The following is an 18,101-nucleotide window of genomic DNA, read 5'->3' as shown; positions in this document are numbered from 1 at the left end:
GCAGAAAAATTACTCTTTGGGTGTCTGGGAGCCATCCCACCGTAACCCTATAGAGGTGCTCTTGATGAAAGCAAAAAAAATTGCAATGGTATGCATCTGTCAAACAGGTGCTGAATAATTGGTCTTTGGGTGTTAGTTGTGCCCTTGAAACCTATACCAAAAACATTTTTCCAGATGAAATGATTGAACACCCTCAAAGCTAGGCAGCCTCAAAGTACTGCAGGGATTCAGCAATAAAAAGACTAAAAGTGACATCGGCATCAAGGGCTTCATAGCTGGTAATCCAAGACTGATTCATTTAATAAAAGTCAAATGGTCCACGGAGTCTGAGGACAGACGCGTTCTATGATCAGTAACAAAACCTACTGGGCAAGTTCTGGCCAGTGGTCTATTCTCATGACCAAGTAAATCAGTGGATCGTCAGCTGGAAAGCTCTCCATCTCTGTTTTGGCCCTGAGGTAATCGTCCACCATGCTGATGGGATGTGGAAGTTGACAGCCCTGGGCAGCGAGGACTAAAAAAATCCAAAATTCCTCACTTAGGCGGACGCCTTCTCCAACGATCCTCTCTTGACCAACAGAAGACTCAAAACTACGTTTTCCACTACACTGTAACCTACTGGAGTCAGGAAAAACATTTAATAAAATCCTCTTTAACGTGTCTTCAAGAGATTTTATCTTCTGCACTCTCTGTGGGGATGGGATGAGTTCTGAGACATTCCTTTATAACGGTGGTCAAGGAGGGTTGCCAACCAGTAATCATCCTTCTCATTTATGCCACGTATTCTTGGGTTCTTTCGCAGGCTTTGAAGCATGAGGTTGCCCATGTGCCTCAAAAGTCCTCTTCTGCCTCCTGCTGCTCTGCCTCCAGTGCCCTGTCCATAATGCCACGCAGAGTCTGCTCCAACAGGGACACAACAGGGATTGTGTCACTGATGCATGCACTGTCATGCCTCACTATCCTTGTGGCCTTCTCAAATGGTCACAATGCAGTGCATACATCCTTAATGATCAGCCATTGGCATGGAGAAAAAAAGCAGCGGTGGCCTGAGCCTGTCATTGTGCCGTATTCGCACAGGCACTTGTTGACAGCCCTCTGCTGCATGTATAGCCGCTGCAGTACTGACAAAGTCAAGTTCCACCTGATGGGCAGGTCAAAAATCAGGCGGTTTACGGGCAGGTGGATTTCCCGCTGAATTTCAGCCAACCGAGCACTGGCTGTGTATGAACGCCTGAAATGGCTACAGACTCTTCTGGCCAGCTTTAGCGCATCTTGTAACCCTGGATATGTATTTAGGAAAGGCTGCACCACTAAATTGAGGACATGTGCCACGCATGGCAGATGTGTCAACTTTCCCTGTCTAAGGGCGGACAGGAGGTTTGAGCCATTATCGCACACCACCATTCCTGGCTCCAGCTGGCATGGTATGAACCACCTCTGGGCCTGTCCCTGCAGAGCTGCAAGAATCTCTGCTCTGGTGTGGTTCCTGTCCCCTAAACACACTAGCTGAAGCACTGCATGGCACCTTTTAGCCTGACTCTGGGAATAGCCCTTTGAACTCTTAGGGGGTGCCTGATGTACATAGGACAATTCTGCAGAGGAGGGCATGGAGGTGGCAAAGGAGAGGGTAGAGCTCACAGGTCTGGCATCATCACCACCAGCTGCATGGAGACGTGGGGGCACAACAAGCTGCAGCACTGAGCCCTGTACTGCATACTTTCGAGTTGCAAGCAGCGTTATCCATTGTGCTGTGAACGAAATATATCGTCCCTGCCCATGCTTGCTGGACCACATGTCATCAGTAAGGTGGATTTTATGGCTGACTGCCTTGCCCAACGATGCCAGAACATTCCCTTCCACGTGATGGTAGAGATATGGAATGGCCTTACGTGAAAAGTAGTAGTGGCTGGGAACCTGCCCTTGTGGTACAGCACATTGTGCAAATTCACTGAAGGGGGTAGAATCCACCAGGCTGAAAGGCAGAAGTTGGAGAGCCGCAGCTGCAGCAGATGGCGCAGAGAAATTTTCTGGCTACAGTCTACAGCTGGTGGTGTGCTGCTGGCATATGTGCTACTAGGACCTGGGACACTCTGTGCTATACCATCATTCCTGTCAGTGGAGGCTGCTGAGAGGTAATTACTTGGTATAGCAGCGGCAGACTGAAGTTGGTAAGGAGGAGGGACAGATTTGTGCCCCTTTTGTGTGGCTTTTACAGTAGGTGCTATTGCCAACAGGCTGAGTGGTTGGATGTTAAATGCCTTGTTAAGCATGTGGTACACAAATGGCTGGTGTTTTTGCTATGTTTGATGTGCCTGAGATGCAGTTTGCAAATAGCAACCATGAGATCTGCTGCAGATGTGCTGAAAAAGGCCCAGACAGCTGAGCTTTGGGAAGTGGGCCGGGAGATAACAGCTGCAGAATGTGATGGAATAGGGTGGCTGCTCTCTACTCTTTCTTGATGTCGGCCACCTTCGGGTTGTGACCCCTCACCTTCAGTTTCCTCCTCTGCTCTGTCTGGCACCCAAGTCACCTCAGTGACCTCATCATCATCATCATCATCTCCATCATCATCATTACCACTGGAGACAACTTGGCAATACGCTGCGGCTGGGGGAACATGAATGCCAATTTGTCTACCAGTGTTCTCCCCTCTCTCCAGGTTCATGTTCCTGTAATCCTCAACCTCAGAACCAACATCTGAATGCAGTAATGGCTGGGCATCATCAAGGAGCAAGTGGCTGACGCTGTGTTCAAATAACTTAGGGCTATGGCAGGAATAGATGTGGACAAGGAGGCAGGTTTATACACTATGACAACTGCAGAGAACTGCACACTTGTCTCTGCTTGTGTGGCAGAGGATGAGGAAGGTTTAGCAAGCCATTCCACCACCTGCTCTGCATGCTGTGGCTGGATAGCACAGGCAAACTCACTAAACAGAAGAAATGATGCCCTGCCTGAAGACTGACCACCACATCCACCTTTGCCTGTGGACACATTTGTTGCTGATCCCCTTACAGTGGCAAGGGAACGTCTGCCTTTCCTTTTTGTTCTCCCAGACATTACTGGGAGGGAGGGGGCGGTGCTTATAAGCAAATCTATAGGAAAGAATCTGTATGTAGATGCACTTTAATCAATGTAAAGTGGTGTTTGGTGCACTTTAATTTGAGTACTCACACTACACAGACACACTCCACGAATACACTATAATGTACTGCAATATAATGCGCCGAACGTACAGTGACGCACACAACTATATAATATTAAAGGGGTTGTAAAGGTAAATGTTTTTTCACCTTAATGCATTCTATGCATTAAGGTGAAAAAACATCTGACAGTGCCTGTGCCCCCAGCCCCCCGTTTTACTTACCTCACCCCTCGAAAATCCCACGCTCGCCCCCCGCCGTCCTTCCTCGCCACTTAGCCTGGCCGCTGATAGGCTGGAGTGGATGGGTGGAAAGCAGCGCAGCCATTGGCTCGTGCTGCTGTCAATCACATCCACTGATGCGGAGCGCCGGGGGGCGGGGACGTGTAATACAGCGAGCGGCTATAGCCGATGGCTGTATCACGGGAGCGCTCCCGCAGGTGCTTCTCACCATGCGAGGGAGCTCGCATGAACATGAGAAGTACCTGTGGGAAGAAGCAGAGACAGCCGCCGAGGGACCCCAGAAAAGCAGGTTCGGGACCACTCTGTGCAAAATGAGCTGCACAGTGGAGGTAAGTATAACATGTTTGTTATTTAAAAAAAAAAAAATAATAATTAACTTTACAATCCCTTTAAACCTGCAGTTATGCACACAAAAGTAAATGGCATTAAACTTGCAGTAATGCACACAGAAGTAAATGGCGTTAAACTTGCAGTAATGCACAAAACTATATGGTGTTAAACTGGTAGTAACGCACACAGTACTATCTGGCGTTAAACTGGCAGTAACGCATACAGTACTATATGGTGTTAAACTGGCAGCAACGCACACAGAACTATATGGCGTTAAACTGGCAATAACAAGCACAGAAGTAAATGGTGTTAAACTGGCAATAACGCAATCAAATACACTGTGTTCAACCGTCACTACTAAGGATGAGCTCAGACATGTTCGCATGGTCCAAGTGCAGAGCCCACCAGGAAGTCGGGGAGCGCTGTGCTAATCACAGGCAGTGAGACATTGCTCCGATGCGCGGCTCCAGAGATCGGGCAATGTCTCACTGCATGTGATTAGCGCAGCGCTGCGCCGAGTTCCTGGCGGGCTCTGCACGTAGACCATGCGAACACGCCTGAGCTCATCCCTAGTCACTACACTGACACTATCTGAGCTGTCCCTACTCTAGCTATACACTAATGTCAAGATTACTGACACGGTCTCACTACATGACACCGAAACTATCTGAGCTGTCCCTACTCTAGCTGCACACTATGCAAAGCTGAATGATGGTCCTCCTCACTACACTCACACTATCCCTAGACTGACACTAAACTAATATTCTACACTGACAATTGAAGCAAAATAGCACAGTATAGCACACTAACTAACTAATAGCACTGAACAGAGCCCTGTTCTATCCCTCTCCACGGCAAAATCACATTGAAAATTGCTGCCATTGAAAGAATACTTTTATACTGTGGGGCAGGAATGAGCCATGATTGGATAAAGTCATGATGACAGTGTCCAATTATGACTCTGACAGTGCTTTGTGCCCTGATTGGCTGAAGCTTTCACTGCCTCAGCCAATCAGGGCTTCCAGTGCACTGTTCAGTGCCGCAATGCATTGTGGTTGGTTCGGGGGGCTGAACACACGGTCGAACGACCCGTTTGTTCGGCTATTCGCCTGAATGTCCGAACAACAACAGTTCGGCCTGGACTTATGCTCGAGCCGAACCGTTCGCCCATCCCTACTATTGACATTACATCCAAGATAGTGGCTTTTGGGTGTCTACACAAATACTTTTTTTTTACAGCAAAATAACATTTATAAAATTTGATAACTTTATTATTTCTAAAAATAGCGCCTGTAAAGCGCCTCTTATGCCTCCCTAGTGTGAAAGTGCCCTGCCCATTGAAATGAATGGGCAGAACTGCAGAAGCACCTGCAAAGTGTTTTTCAGGTGCTTTTAACCCCTTGTTAGCCCCTTCTTTGGGGCTAAAAGTGCCCCGGTATTGCCTGCAAAGCAGCGCTGGCAAAGCACTGCTTAAACAAGTGTCGCTTTACTGCTACTGCAGGGTGGACTAGGTGTGAAAGTAGCTATATATATATTGTACATCCACATCAGTCCTTGCCCTCAAGGTCAATCTAAGGTCCCTAACTCAAATTCATACATTCACATACTAGGCTTCATTTATACAGGAGCCAATTGACCTACCAGCATGGCTTAGTTGCACGTATAATTTTATATGAAGATTGCTGTTCAGATCAATGGACTGGTGGCAGGGTCTCTTTAAGAAGAACCCATGGCTGTACTGGTCAGTTACTCAGGTGTAGCCTAGTCACACAGATTGTATCAGCTGGTGCTTACAAGTGAACCTGTTAAGGCAGATGGAGACATTCACACCAGCAAGATCCATTCCCAACAAGGATGCTTTCTCCAGAAATTGATAGACCTATCCCAGAGCACACTTCCTCCTGGAGTGCCAAATCCCAGGTTGCAAGTCCTACTAACTCTACAGTAGTTTCTATATGTACTTTGCACACCAGAGTGAGACTTTTTTTTTTTTTTTTAATTTCCAGGTGGATGAAGAAGATACGGAAAAGATCAGATCCAGCAAACTGGACAGAGGGCTACCTGTATGTATTTTAATAATAGTGGCATTGGGTTTTGAGATTGGGTTGAAGTTGAGAGCTCCTGGAGAAAATATAGTAGACTATGATTCTGGATCAGATAAGATCGCTTCAGGAGACTAGGCTGGGGTTACATGTGCAAATCTCCTTGCTACTGAGTGATCAGCTACTTGTTGCCTCATTAGCAGAACATTGGTTTCAGCCTGCTAAAAATGAAGATGCTGGCAAGAAATAATTCAAATATTACTAAAGACAAAAACTATTATTATTTATTTTTTGTTATTTGTATGCTATTGGGGGAAATTCTCATCACTTCCTGTATTGTAGCCAAAACAGGAAGTGAGAGGAAATCCCAGGTCACCAGAGCTAGCGTCCCCATTGGAGGATCTATTCCTCTATTCCTGTTCTGATGCCAACCCAAATTTTTTATATTCTCTGTTCACTTTCATCTTTGGAGATATACTGTAGGTAGAACAAACCAAGATGTTAATCTCCCTTCTGAATAGCACTCCAATGTTCCTTGTTACCAGACATGCCCCACAATGCCTGTTTACACTATTGCACTGCGGTAAACTGTACATTACCATAACACATGTTGCTTTCCTCCGTGCAATTTATTCTGAATGGAATTTCAAAGTGCCTTGCCAACAGATGAGCACAAGGCATGGAAACGCACTGGGGTTGATTTACCAAAGGTAAATATACTGTGCACTCTGCAAGTGCAATTGCTCCAGATCTTAGTGAATGAGCAGAAGCTCCTGCTTGCTTCCATCATCCAATCATGTGTAAGCAAAAATACTGCCCCCCCCCCCTTTTTTATTTATATTTTTATTTTTTTCCACCTGTGATTATGTATTTATTTACTAAGCTCTGATCACAGTCTATTTGCCTTTTAGTCAATCAACCCTTGCATTAGTGTGAGTTGGTTATAAAAAGGCAGCATAGTCATGTTAACCTCTTGCCGTCTGCACTATAGCCGAATGACGGGCCACAGTGCGGACCTGAATTTTCCGGGAGGCCGTCATATGACGGCCTCCCCTGTGCACGCTCCCTGTGTGCGCCATGATCCCTGAGGCTCGGGTGATCATCGATCCGAGTAAGGGGCCAGTCCTGGCCTCTTACCATGTGATCAGCTGTCAGCCAATGATGTAAACAAAAGCTGGGTAACGTTTTATCACCAGCTCATCTGCAAGGGACATCGGTCCCGAAGAGGCAATTATGCCTTATCTGTACACACCATACCCAGTGCCACCTATCAATGCCCACCAGTGGTGCCTATCAGTGCCACCTCATCAGAGTACGTCAATGAAGGAGAAAAACTACCTGTTTTAAAATTTTATAACAAAATCAGAAAAAAAAAGCGCTATTTGTGGTAAAAAAAAAAATGACATGAATTTCATTTGGGTACAGTGTTGTATGACCATTCAACTGTCATTCAAAATGCCACAGCGCTGACAGCTGAAAATTGGTCTGGACGGGGGGGGGGGGGGGGTTGTTAAGTGCCCAGTAAGCAAGTGGCTAAAAGAACAAAAAAGGGAAAAAAATTGGGGGGGGGACATTTTTACTAGCCATTCCCCTGGCTTCCTCAATGATGATATCCTGCCAATGACCAAATCCAGGGGAATGGTGAGCACTCCAGATCTTGTGAGAACAAGCTTTGGGAGCATCTTTCCTACACCGAGCTCCACACTCCACTGCTGCTTGAGCCTTCAGGTGCATATGATGTCTGGTTCCCCCAACGGTGCTGTGTGGTTCTTTCTGCAGGCCCCTTGGACACTACTGTGTCCTATAGTGACCTAGAGGTTAATGGGAGGAACCATCGCTCCCAACTGTCCGAGATTTTGAGGGACAGTCCCTGATTTGGAACAAAGTCCTTCTTTCCTCCTCATTTGTCCCTCATTTTGGTCTGACCTATATAGTTGTATATAAAATGCACTTTTAACTTTTTAACTTTCAAAAAGTGTTTTCCGGTGCTAAACTTTTTCATCCAATATGTAAATTGCAGAAGCAAGGCATAGTAGTGGCAAAAAAAGAGAGGTGTGTGTGTGTCGGGCTCCTGAAGAGCACGCACAATGTGTTTTTCAAAATTTTTCTTTACCCAAACTACAGTTTTGGTTTGGGTCTATTTGCCTAAATTTGACTTCTGTGTCAGTCTGACTGGGCCGTGAGATATTCAGCCTGGCCACAGGGGGCACTGTCTCTGGTGGCAGGCATGGCACTATGGTCTGGTTGGGCATTTAATTTACTCTCTCTCGGAGTCAGGTCAGTGGGAGTGGCCCTCTCGCTGTGCCCTGTGGGAGAGGGTATTTAAGATGCAGACGTCGCGTGGTTCGGGGTTCCGATCCAGTATGCTGTGCTGATTACATGGTCCTGGTCCTCCGGACCAGCCCCCAGGAAGCCTATGGCCTGGGGTGCAGATCCACCCGACTTTAATGCCTCGGGGCTGGCTAGCCCAAGGCAAGGGAACTAAGGAAGGATTCCAAGGTGGATGGGTGCTGTCTCCGGTTCGGGAGAGACCCATTGAACTTCGAGCATTCCAGGGGAGGACTCTTTAGAAGAAGACCGCATGCGGGTTGGTTTTCTTAACAAGAGCCTGGAAGGGCTGAAGTAAGCGAAAGAATCCAGGTATCCTACAATTGTTCTAAAGCTTAGTTGTCCTACGGGTTCTGCAACAACATCAGTGATAAAGACTTTGTACCTAAGTAAACACCTTGTTGGCTGCTAGGTCTTGTGAGAGGGGGACTGTCCAATCTAAATGTTCATCCAGCTGTGAATGGCTATTCTCTGGATGCAGTCAAAGTAAGCAAGTTCTTTAACGTTTTTAGACTTTTGGCATTGAGAGTACCTGAATTCCTCCCCAACCCTCTGATCCCAAATTGAAAGACTGTTCAATGGTTTGAGATTTTGCAAATAAAATCTATTCAATTGGATCTACTCAAGTTACTGGGACATCCCCTAGACGTGAAACAAGGAGAGCGAAAGGTAACGGTAAGCCCAAAAATAACCAGCAGCTCCTTTAGGGGTGAGTGCTACATATATAAAAAAGACTCTCCTTCCTTTTTTTTTTTTTTGAGGGGCATGGATGTAGGTTTGTCCTATGGCTAAATACTTTTGCTAATAGGTGTTCCCCATTTCAAAAAGTTGAGAGGTATGGCTCAGGAACTGCAGTGTCCAGTGGGGGACACTCCTCTTACAAACCCATTGTCAGGGATGGGATCTGAACCTACTACCTCGACTGTGCCCAGCAGTGGCTCTTCTTGCTGAGATGCTGGGTAGTTCCTTGTCTGATCCTTTTGGACTTTCTTGCCTTGTCTCTTGTTTCTGGTCAACTTTGAACCCTTTGCTCCTCCTGTGAACTTCCTGATTCCAGCCAGCTCTCTATACTTCCTGTTTGCCAGATTATTGTGCTCTCCCTAGCCGATTATTTTGATCCTTTGCTTGCTTTCTCTCCTCTACCACTCATTAGTTACCTGTTTTTGTATTGTTCTTTAGTGATGGACGAACTTCCGACGGGACGTTTCGCGGACCGCGAACGCGGCCGATAGTTCGCGAACCGTAACGTTTGCGGCGGGCCCCATTGACTTCAATGGGAGGCGAACTTTGCAAACCTACAGGTCAAATTTGCAGCCACAAAATAATTACTAGCTGTGCAAACATAGTCCCACCACATGGCCAATGACATAACACATGTATGAGGTGAATCTGGGATCGACAACTACAAGCATTCTTTTTTTATATGTGAAATTGTTGTGACAATTCAGGACTGTGGAGCGCATGAAGGCAATGGAGGAGAGGGAAGGTCAGGGTAGGCAAAGAAGAGGGTGCAGGAGATGATCACCAGCAGCGTGACATACAGCAATGACACCAGCACCGTGACATACAGCAATGACACCAGCACCGTGACGGAGAGCACTGACACCAGCAGCGTAAGCAGCCCCAGGAGGAAGTCAGCATAGCACAGGGATGGTGGGAGCCCCTCATAATCAGCATAGCACAGGGATGGTGGGAGCCCCTCCATAATATGCACAGCAGAGGTACAGCCCCAGGAGGAAGTCGGCACAGCACAGGGATGGTGGGAGCCCCTCATAATAAGCAGCCCCAGTAGAAATATGACACCGCTCAACCTCTTCAAACAGGAGGGTACGGGCATATAGTACGGTGTGCTTTTTTTGGACAAGGAAGTGAGCCAAATGAAGAAAGAAGGTCTGTGTGCTCGATTTAAAAAAATCATTTCTAGACATATACATGGTCTACTGGTTACATGTGTTGAATTCCTCCGAGATCCATGCCTCATTCATTTTTAGAAATGTGAGGTAGTTAACACTGTCGTGAGCTAGGCGAGTACGCTTATTGGTCACGGTCCCCCCCTGCTGCGCTGAACGTCCTTTCGGACAGGACACTGGACGAGGGGCAAGCCAACAGTTCGATTGCAAATTGGTCAAGCCTGCCCACCCAGTAGTCCAGGGGTTCATCACTCCTCAGAGCGTCCACATCGGCTGTTAATCCGATGTAGTCGGACACCTGACGGTCTAGGCGTTCCCTGATGCTGGATCCGGATGACACCTGTCGATGGGTCGGCTGAAAGAATGACCTCATATCCGAAGTCACCAACACATCTTCAAACCGGCCTCTTCTTGCAGGCGCTGTTGGATTGGTACCCGCAACTCCTTCTCTGGGAGTGGGAATTGCTCCTCTACCAGCGCACGCAAAAGCAAAATGCAGCATTTCTCAAAGCAAGGCCTGGAAGTGCTGCATTCTGACAGCCCTCTGTGACGGCGGTAACATTTCCGCCATTTTGTGTTTGTACTGGGGGTCTAAGTACGTTGCCACCCAGTACTGGTCCTTGACCCTTATGCTTTTTATACGGGGGTCCCTATTAAAACACTGGAGCATGAAGGCCCCCATTTGCACTACACTGGAAGCGGTGTGGTGGCCTGGCTCCTGCTCATCATCCAGGATAATGTCGTCCTCTTCATTCTCCTCTCCCCATCCATGCACAACAATAGGGATCCCAGAAAGGTTTAAAGCATGCTCTTCTTGCTCCTCCTCATCCGCCCCGGAACCATCCTCCTCTGACTCCTCTTCAGACTCCTGTTGTTGACTTGTCTCAGATAGAGTAGCCCCCCCTGGGAATTCATCCAGCATTGCGACTTCCTCATCTTCCTGCTCCTGCTCCTCCACAGCTTGATCAATGACACGACGCAATGCACGCTCCATAAAGAAGGCATAAGGTACCATGTCACTGATGGCGCCATGGCTGCGACTGACCAGTTTGGTGATCTCCTCAAATGGCTGCAGAAGTCTGCATGCGTCACGCATGAGCAGCCACTGGCGCGGTGAAAAAAACCCCAGCTCCCCAGAACCTGTTCTGCCGCAGAGTTCATACAGGTAGACGTTAACTGCACGTTTCTGCTGGAGCAGCCTATCAAGCATATAGAAGGTTGAGTTCCATCGCGTCGGGCAATCGCAAATAAGACGTCTGACCGGCAGATTGTGTCGCCGCTGAATGTCAGCAAGGCGAGCCATGGCCGTGTAAGAGCTTCTGAAATGGGCAGAGATTTTCCTTGCCTGACGCAAGATGTCCTGGACCCCAGGGTATTTGACAACGAATCGCTGCACGACCAAGTTTAAGACATGTGCCATGCATGGCACGTGCGCCATTTTGCCCTGTTTCAATGCGCTAAGCAGATTGGCACCGTTGTCCCACACCACTTTACCAACTGTCAATTTGAGCGGTGTTAGCCACTGATCTGCCTGTGAACGCAAAGCTGAAAGGAGTGCCGGGCCAGTGTGGCACTTGGCTTCCAGGCACAACAGACGCAGCACGGCATGGCAACGTCTCACCTGGCATGTCGAATAGGTTCTGGGGAGCTTGGGCGGCGCAGCGGAAGAGACGCTAGCAGTGGAAAAGGAGGAGTCAGCTGAGGAGGATGGAGGATGGAGGATGGAGGATGGAGGATGGAGGATGGAGGATGGAGGATGGAGGATGGAGGATGGAGGAGGAGGAGACCTGCATGCAATCCATGGTGGTAAAACCAAATCTACACGGGTTACATGCTTGACGGCCGTCAGAAGGTTCACCCAGTGGGCAGTAAAAGTGATATACCTTCCCTGCCCGTGTTTGCTAGATCACGTGTCTGTGGTCAGATGTATCTTGGCATCGACACTGTGTGCCAGAGATGCATTCAATTACCGCTGAACATGGCCATATAGCTCTGGGATGCCCTTCTGTGAGAAATAATTCCTTCCTGGGACCTTCCATTGTGGTGTTCCAATGGCCACAAATTTTCGAAAGGCCTTCGAGTCCACCAGTTTATATGGCAGTAGTTGGCGGGCTATAAGTTCTGACAAGCCAGCCGTCAACCGTTGGGCAAGATGGTTATCCGGCGTCATCATTTTTTTTACGCTCGAACATTAGGCCCACGGAAGCCTGCCTTTTTGCAGAAAAACGTGAGCTTGGCATGATGGAAGGTGGAGTGGAGGACAATTGTGAGGAGAAGTAGAAGACGAGGCTGGACGGTGAGAGCCTGGAGTGTGGCTTTGTGTGTTTCGTTGCTCCCACTGGGCTCGGTGATGGCTGCTCATGTGCCTTCTTAAGGCGGTCATCCCTAGGTGAGTGTTGGGCTTACCGCGACTAATGCGTTGACTGCAAAGATTGCAGATGGCAACGCTATTGTCAGCAGCGGACACGTTAAAAAAAGCCCACACTGCGGAGCCATGTGCCGGTGTCCTGGGAGTGCCAGATGTGACCGTACATGGTCGATGACTCGCTCCTGAAACATTTGCAGTCTGCTTTGTCCCTCCTGTGCAATGTAAGTTATTCCTGCTTCTCCTCCCTATCTGCTGGTCCATATCTCCCTCTGAACTCCCCTCCTCTTCCTCTCTTGTGGGCATCCACGTGACATCACTAGTCACGTCATCATCGACGTCACCTTCCCCACCGCTATAAGTAGAGATCTCGGAGTAGGCAGCAACATCAGGGACCAACCTCCTCCTTGGGCTGATCTGGGTACTGTCGTCAGACTGCTGAGTAGCGGTTGTTGCTACCTCCTCTTCCTGATCCAATACCAAGAGTGGCTGCACATCAGAAATGTCTTGATATGGATCGGAAAATAATTCCTGTGACTCAAGCGGAAGGTATGTGGTGGTGGTGGTGGTGTTGTTGGGGGTGCACATAGCAGAAAGTGAAGAAGAGGGTGCAGAATGAGGATGAGGAGGGTGCAGAAGAGTAAGCCCACGTACACACGGTCGGAGATTTTGGCAACCAAATCCGTCGGATTTAGTCCGACGGATTGTGTCCGAAACTGTTGCATACACACGGTCGGGCCAAGTTGGCTAAAAATCCGATCTTTCAGAACGTGATGACGTAATTTTGTTACCATGGGACTACATTCAGGCTAGTAGCCAATAGCTTTGATGTAGGAATTTGATCTGAGCATGCGTGGCACTTGGTCCGATGAAAATGCTCTACGCATGATCGGATTAGGTCCGTCCGGCCCAGTTGGTCGGGAAATATTTCCAACATGTTGGAAAATTGGGTCGGACGGAGATTCGGATGGAATCAGTCCGATGCATACCACACACAGTCGGATTATCTGACGACACGGTCCGTTAAGACTCATTCCGACAGATTCTCTGACCGTGTGTACAAGGCTGGAGGCTGAGTGAGCCACTCAACCAAGTCTGGTGCGTCCTTTAAAGTAATTGAACGCACCTTCTACAACTTCCCACTTTGGCTCAAGCCTGTTGCTCCTGCCCTACCCCTACCACCCCTGCGGAAGGGCCTGCCTCTTCCTCTGCCTGTCATTTTTTAAATGACCCTGTGACAAAACTCTCAGTCCCTATACTGATAAAGGACTACTGCAGCAGAAGGGCAGCAGTCAGCAGTAGTGCCCCTCAACCCTATATATTGTGGCCCTATACCAGTCCTTAAGGACTAGCAGACTGTACCTCACTCAACCCTATGTACTGTAGTACCCTATACCTTACCAGTCCTTATAAGGACCTTTGTGGAACAAGTAGGTTGTGAATGATTAGCAGACTGTACCTCTGTCCCTATACTAGGGATGAGCTTTGTGTTCGAGTCAAACATATGTTCGACTCGAACATCGGCTGTTCGCCCGTTCGGCGAATTACGAACGTTATGGGCCGTTCGCGCCAAATTCGTGTGGCGCTCACGGCCCACAATGCACTGCGATGGCGCAGTGCATTGCTGGCTCATGATTGGCCAAGCATGCACTGTGACCCCCGCATGCTTGGCCAATCACAGCGCCGGCAGCGAGGAGAGCCACGATTGGCCACAGGCAGGATGCCTGTGGCCAATCATAGCTCAGGCTGTGTAGTACACGCCCCACACTATATAAGGCCGCCAGCGCGGCGGCCTTGTGTAGTGTGTTGGCGTCTGAAGCAGTTAGTGGGTGTTCTGTGTACCTTCAACACAGTATACACCGATCGGTATCGGCCGATTTTCGTTCTTGCTCTTCTGTAGTGGTTGTTGTCTGCGTGCCCTGACCGCAGTATACACCGCTATATTCACCTATATAGCTAGTGATATATCTATCTTTTATAATCGAGCTTGCAGTCAGTGTTAGGAGCTTGTGCGTGCTGTCTGCGTGCTCTGAACCCAGTATACACTGCTATATCCACCTACATAGCTCTTCTCTATTTGAGCCATCTGCCATCTGCAGGAGTTATTGGAAGTTGTGTGTGCCTCCAGCACAATATACACTACCCAATTGCTGTTTTTCCCAACTCCCTTCAGGCCATTACCATGTCTGGAAGGCCAGCAAGGAGAGGCAGACAGGCGCAAGCCGATAAAAAATGGAAGCAGGCTCTGTGTCTAGAGACGACAGTGCTGGTCGTGGACGCGGTGTATCGTCATCATTAGCACGTGGCCATGGGACACGCTTGTCCTTCTTTTCGGTAGCTGGACATGTTGAGCCGCAACATGCCAACGACTTGGTAGAGTGGATGACCAAGCCCTCTTCATCCTCATCCTCTCTCACCCAGTCTCAGGGTACTAGCACAGCAGCTGCCAACGCATCGTCTTCACTCCTCTCAATGTCATCCATCAGTGACTCCTTCCCTAGACCCACCACGACCTGAGGAGTCTCCTGAACTCTTTAAGCACAGTGTTGGGTACATGCTCCAGGAGGATGCCCAGTGTTTTGTAGGCTCTGATGATGATACTCAGCTAGAGGAAGGCAGTAGCGTGAATGCAGAGAGAGGGGATGCTCAAGAAGGACAGCAATCTGGCAGTCATGTTCCACAAGCTGCAGCATACTGCCAGGTTTGCTCCAGCGATGAAGAGGGAGGGGATGATGAGGGCACTGACTCCACGTGGGTGCCTGGTAGGAGAGAGGAGGAGGAGGAGGCACACGTCCAACGAGGCAGGATGCCCTCCGGGGGCCAGCTTAGGGGCAGCACACCGACTGAATCACACCGCAGAGCTCCGCCTGTGCAGGGTGCTACCTCTGCGCGTTATTCTAAAAGTTCTTTGGTGTGGGCCTTTTTTGAGACGAGTGCATCAGATCGCACCGCTGCTATTTGCAACATATGTCTCAAGCGTATCTCGCGTGGCCAAAACATCAGCCGCTTGGGCGCCACATGCTTGACCAGACATATGTTGACCTGCCATGCAGCTCGTTGGCAAGCGTACCTCAAAGACCCACACCAAAGAACAAAGCGGACCTCTCCTTGCTCCTCATCAGCTGGCATCTCCAACCCCACTAGACCTTCAGTCCTCTCTGAAACCTGCTCTGAGAGGAATGAAGGTGTAGAATTAGGTGTGTCACAGCCAAGTGCTTCCGGGCACTCTGCTAGCGGTACACCCACGTCCGATTATAGCAGGCAAATGTCCCTGCCCCAGCTGCTGGACCGGCGGAAGAAGTTCACTCCCAGCCATCCACATGCCCAGCGGTTGAATGCTAGCTTGGCTAAATTGCTAGCACTTCAACTGCTGCCTTTTCAGTTGGTAGACTCGGCCCCCTTCCGTGAGTTTGTACAATGTGCGGTTCCTCAGTGGCAGGTCCCCAAACGCCACTTTTTCTCATGGTATGCGATTCCGGCTCTCTACCAGCATGTGGAAGGCAATGTCCTTGCCTCGCTGGACAGGGCGGTCAGCGGTAAGGTGCATATTACCGCTGACTCATGGTCCAGCAGGCATGGACAGGGACGTTACCTGTCTTTCACGGCCCATTGGGTCACTCTTCTGGCAGCTGGGAAGGATGCAGGACAAGGTGCAGTAGTGTTGGAGGTTGTTCCCGCCACCACGCCTCCAAAATGCTACTATTGGTTGTGACACACCTCTCTCCTCCACCCCTCCTCTTCTTCTTCCTCCATGGCCTCTTCCAGTGCTCTGTCCTCAGAACCAGCGGTGCTCCGTAGGCATTCCAGGGGCTACGCAAGTACGCAGGCAAAACGATGCCATGCCGTGCTTGCGCTGGTTTGTTTGGGGGACAGGAGCCACACTGGGGCGGATGTTTTGTCAGCTCTGCAGGGGCAGGCCGAGAGGTGGTTGATGCCACGCCAGCTTAAGCCAGGAATGGTGGTTTGCGACAATGGCACCAACCTCCTCCGCCCTCCGACAGGGACAACTGACCCATGTGCCCTGTGTAGCTCACGTCCTTAACCTGGTGGTGCAGCGGTTCTTGGGCAGGTACCCGGGCTTACAGGATGTCCTGAAGCAGGCTAGGAAAGTCTGTGTGCATTTCCGCCGATCATTTAATGCCTGTGCTCGGCTGGCTGAGCTCCAAAAGGAGTTGAACCTGCCCAAGAACCGCCTTATATGTGACATGCCCACCAGGTGGAACTCAACGTTGGCCATGCTGCAGCGGCTGCACACGCAGCAGAGGGCCATCAATGAGTACCTGTGCGACTACGGCACCAGGACAGGGTCAGGGGAGCTTGGTTTTTTCTCACCACGCCAGTGGGGCATGATCAGGGATGCATGCACTGTCCTGTCACCGTTTGAGGAGGCCACAAGGATGGTGAGCAGTGACAGTGCATGCATCAGTGACACTGTACCTCTTGTCCACCTCTTGGAGCATACGCTGCGTGGAATAATGGACAGGGCACTTGAGGCAGGAAGAGGACTTCCTTGCCTCTCAAGGCCCCTTTTATCCAGGCAGTGTTCCTGCTGTGCCACCCATCACACAGGAAGAGGATGAGGAGGAGGATGATTGTGTCAGCATGGAGGTGGAGGCTGGCACTCAGCATCAGCAGCAGCAGCAGTCTTGTAGGGATGGTTTACAGTCCCAAGAAACCCATGGACTTGTACGTGGCTGGGAGGAGGTAGCTGCGGATCATGTTGTCCTTAGTGACCCAGAGGACTCCGGACCGAATGCCTCAGCTAACCTACGCTGCATGGCCTCCCTGATCCTGCAAAGCCTGCGAAAGGATCCTCGTGTTGTTCGGATCAAGGAGAGGGACCATTACTGGCTGGCCACTCTCCTTGATCCACGGTACAAAGGTAAGGTTGCCGACCTTATCTTGCCATTGCAGAGGGAGCAGAGGATGAGACATCTCCGGGAGGCCTTGCAGAAAGGTCTGTGCAACGCGTTCCCAGAGACTGGGAGGTTACAAACTCCTGGTCCTGGACAACGTGTTGCTGAGGCATTGGTCAGAAGGAGCGGTGGAGAAGGTGGCTGTCTAACTGATGCTTTCAGACAATTTTTTAGTCCGCAGCCCCAAGGTATGATCGGTTCCAGCAACCATCGCCAGCGTCTGATTTACATGGTGCAGGAATACCTAGGGACAAGGTCAGACTTGGACACCTTTCCCACCGAAAATCCTCTGGCTTACTGGGTCTTGAGGATGTGTCACTGGCCAGAGCTTGCACAGTATGCAATTGAGCTACTGGCCTGTCCTGCATCCAACATTCTTTCGGAACGCACCTTCAGTGCTGCTGGTGGCTTTGTTACCGATCACAGGGTGCGCCTGTCTACCGAATCAGTTGATCGACTGACCTTCATCAAGATGAATCAGTCTTGGATCACCCACAGCTACCAAGCACCTGAAGCTGATGTAACCGAATAATTTTTTTTTGAAATATCACATCCCTTCAAGACTGCCTATGCTGATGCTGAGTGCCTGTCCTGTTATGTTGATTGTCTATCCTCTTCCTCCTCCGCTGATATGTTGGAAGAACATTTCTGGTTCTGGGTGATGCCATCAGTCCAATTTTTCTGTCCTGTTTAACAGGGGCGTTTAATTACAATTTTTGATGCAATGCTTTGCAGCAGGGCTAATTCCTGCAATAAAACTAGAGTATATGGGAGAAGTTGCAGTGTCGTAGCACCAGTGCCTAAGGCCCAATTTTTCTGCCCCTG

The 18,101-nt window shown here is 49.5% G+C and overlaps 1 protein-coding gene across 1 annotated transcript in view; it reads left to right on the top strand.

Annotated features, from left to right (window-relative positions):
• The first annotated feature begins 5,526 nt into the window (after positions 1-5,526).
• The window catches only part of LOC143926932 (uncharacterized), a 37,131-nt gene continuing 24,556 nt past the window's right edge, over positions 5,527-18,101 (top strand). The window contains exons 1-2 of the mRNA XM_077450967.1: positions 5,527-5,635; positions 5,722-5,778. Of these exons, the coding sequence (XP_077307093.1) occupies positions 5,570-5,635; positions 5,722-5,778 (123 nt within the window). The 5' untranslated portion in view covers positions 5,527-5,569. The remainder of the gene's footprint in view (positions 5,636-5,721; positions 5,779-18,101) is intronic.

The sequence above is a fragment of the Lithobates pipiens genome, unplaced genomic scaffold (genome assembly GCF_037356315.1).
Source record: "Lithobates pipiens isolate NorthernLeopardFrog02 unplaced genomic scaffold, aLitPip1_a1.2 Scaffold_23, whole genome shotgun sequence".
NCBI lineage: Eukaryota > Metazoa > Chordata > Amphibia > Anura > Ranidae > Lithobates > Lithobates pipiens.
Note: the sequence above shows the minus strand (reverse complement) of the source record. Positions and strands in the feature narration are given on the sequence as shown.